The sequence below is a fragment of the Lactuca virosa genome, chromosome 3 (assembly GCF_052849685.1).
Source record: "Lactuca virosa cultivar CGN04683 chromosome 3, Lactuca_virosa_CGN04683_v6, whole genome shotgun sequence".
In the NCBI taxonomy this organism is placed as follows: Eukaryota; Viridiplantae; Streptophyta; class Magnoliopsida; order Asterales; family Asteraceae; genus Lactuca; species Lactuca virosa.
Window position 1 is genome coordinate 211730474 of NC_136428.1, and position 2821 is coordinate 211733294.

At 41.0% G+C, this 2821-nt stretch overlaps 1 protein-coding gene across 1 annotated transcript; it reads left to right on the top strand.

Moving 5' to 3' along the window:
- The first annotated feature begins 751 nt into the window (after window positions 1-751).
- On the top strand, window positions 752-1298 carry LOC145164379 (uncharacterized). The gene is made up of 2 exons (XM_079083104.1): window positions 752-1082; window positions 1144-1298. The coding sequence occupies exons 1-2, from the start codon at window positions 752-754 to the stop codon at window positions 1296-1298; spliced, it is 486 nt and encodes a 161-aa protein (XP_078939230.1).
- The last annotated feature ends 1523 nt before the right edge of the window (window positions 1299-2821 follow it).

The window sequence follows — 2821 nt, forward strand, 5'->3', positions numbered from 1 at the left end:
GGAAACCCTTAGGAATTTTGTGAACATGTTTGGTAGAGAAGCTCTAAGTATCCCCAACATCGACATGGAAACTGCAGTTGAAGCCTTTGCAATAGGCTTAAAGAAGGATTCTCCCTTCTATGAAGATCTCGTGATGACTCCATGCAAGAGGATGTACGGAGTCAGAAGGAGAGCATTGAGGTTCATCAGGCTCGAAGAAGAAAAGGAAATACAAAAGAGGAGCAACCCACCAAGTTCTTATGATCATCCTAATAGGAAGGCCGATTCTTCGGCCCAAAGATCCTATAAATCAAAACCTTATTCCAAACCTGACCATCACAGGGTTAATGCCCTTGAAGATGAGGAAGAGGAAGAAGATTTTCCTAAGATTACTGACTACTATTTTTCTGTGGATATTTCAGGTGTAATCTTTGCTATGTAGTATCTTGAAGACAAAGCAAGATGGCAAAGAAAAGGAGAAAAATCTACCGCTTGGAAAGACAAGTCGAAACGGTGTGCATATCATGAAGAGTTTGGCCACATCACAAAGGATTGCATAGCTCTCGGGAAGGAAATCAGCTATCTCCTAGGAAAAGGATACCTCAAAGAAATCCTTGGAAGAAGAAAGGAGAGATCCAAAGAAAAAGACCAGGATCTTTAAAAGATCCTCGAAAGACCAGGATCCCCTCCTGCTGACCCCACGGTAATTAATGTGATCTTTGGAGGATCTGACATTTGTGGTACCTCTTACTCTGTAGCTAAGAGGCACACCATGGTATCCAAAACGGAGAAGGAAAAAGGACCACGGAAGAACACAACGATCACAAGTGAAAAGGAGATCACCTTCGACGAAGCGGATATACAAGACATCCATGATCCTCACCATGACGTACTAGTGATTACTCTCTACATCACCAACTACTTCGTCATAAGGATCCTCGTCGATGGAGGATCCTTGGTTAACATCATACTCTTGGATGCACTAAAAAGAATGAACATCTCGGAGTTTGAGATAGTTGCAAGATCCTCAGTGTTGATCGGATTCAGCGGTGAAACCAAGCACACCATCCGCGAAATAAAGCTACCAATCTACATAGAAGGGGGTAAATTATGTACAACGTTTTTGTGTCATTGATACATTATACTCTTATAATGTCATACTAGGTAGACCATGGATCCACGAAATGAAGGCCATTCCATTGACATATCATCAATGCGTAAAGATGCCCACCCCATGGGGGACAGTGAAGATCATAGGAGACCAACAAGAATCCAAGGAATGCTACAAGACTTCGATGAAATCCTCAATAATATCGTGACAAGCATATCAATTAAGGCAGGGGGCACGAGACGTGCAAGAAGCTAGAGAGCATGATATAAAAGAAGTTCCCTTGAACCTTGAGGATCCTGAAGCCAAAGTTCTCATATGATCCTCAATGCCTAAACAAGTCGAACATGATCTCATAAAGTTCCTCAAGGATAGAAGCAAGACGTTTGCAAGGAAGCATGAGGACATGACAGGTATTGACAAAAGTATAATAACCCATAAACTTAACATCGACCAATCTTTCAGGCCGATACACCAGAAGAGAAGGAAAATTGCACTAGAAAGAAACCAAGTTATAAAAGAAGAAGTTAGAAAACTTCTGAAAACTGGCATGATCAAGGAGGTGAAATTCCCAAGATGGCTAGCTAATGTCGTCGTGGTACAAAAGAAGAACGGTAAACGGAGAGTGTGTGTAGATTACACTGATCTTAATAAGGATTGTCTCAAGGATCCTTTCCCTCTACCATACATCGACTCCATGATAGACGTAGCGGTGGGTCATGAATTACTAACATTCATGGATGGATCAGCAAGATTCCAATAGATCTAGATGGAACCCTCTGACCAAGAATACATGGTGTTTATAACTCCAATAGGTATCTATTGTTACACTGCCATGCCATTTTGTCTTACAAATGAAGGTGCGACGTACCAAAGACTGGTCAACAAGATGTTCAAAGAGAAAATGGGGAACACGATGGAAGTCTACATCGATGAAATGGTGGTATGCCCAAAAAAGTTGAGGATCACCACAAGGATCTCGAAGAAGCCTTCGACATCCTGGACCAATATAACATGAATTTGAATCCCTCTAAGTGCCATTTTTGGATGAGATCGGGTAAGTTCCCGGGATACATGGTGACCAAAAGAGGAATCGAGGTAAGCCCAGAGCAAATCAAGGTCATCCTTGATCTAAGATCACCTTCCTTGACAAAAGATATTCAAAGACTGACAGGAAGAGTGGCAACCCTGAACAACTTCATCTCAAGATCCTTAGAAAGATGCAAGCCTTTCTACGACATCTTGAAGAAAAATAAAAGATTCGAGTGGACCCAGGAACACGAAGATGCTTTCCAACATCTTAAAAGATATTTAAGTTCACCACCCTATTAGTAAAACCACTAGACGGGGAACCACTCCTTCTTTACCTCTCAGTATCCTCAAACGCGGTAAGCGCAGTATTAGCTAAGGATATCAATGGGGACCAACATCCCATATATTATGTAAGTACAAGTCTCATGGATCATGAGACCAGGTATTCCCACCTTGAAAAACTTATACTTGCATTAGTAACAGCTTCTAATAAATTAAGAGATTATTTCGAAACACACCCTATAATTGTAAGAACTAACTATCCAATTAAGAATGTTATGAGAAAACCAGAAATGTCCGGAAGAATGGAAAAATGGCACGTGAAGTTAAGCACATATGACATAAAGTACGAACCAAGATCTACGATAAAGTCCCAAGCATTGGTAGATTTTGTGGCTAACTTTAGTGATGATCTAACAGCTG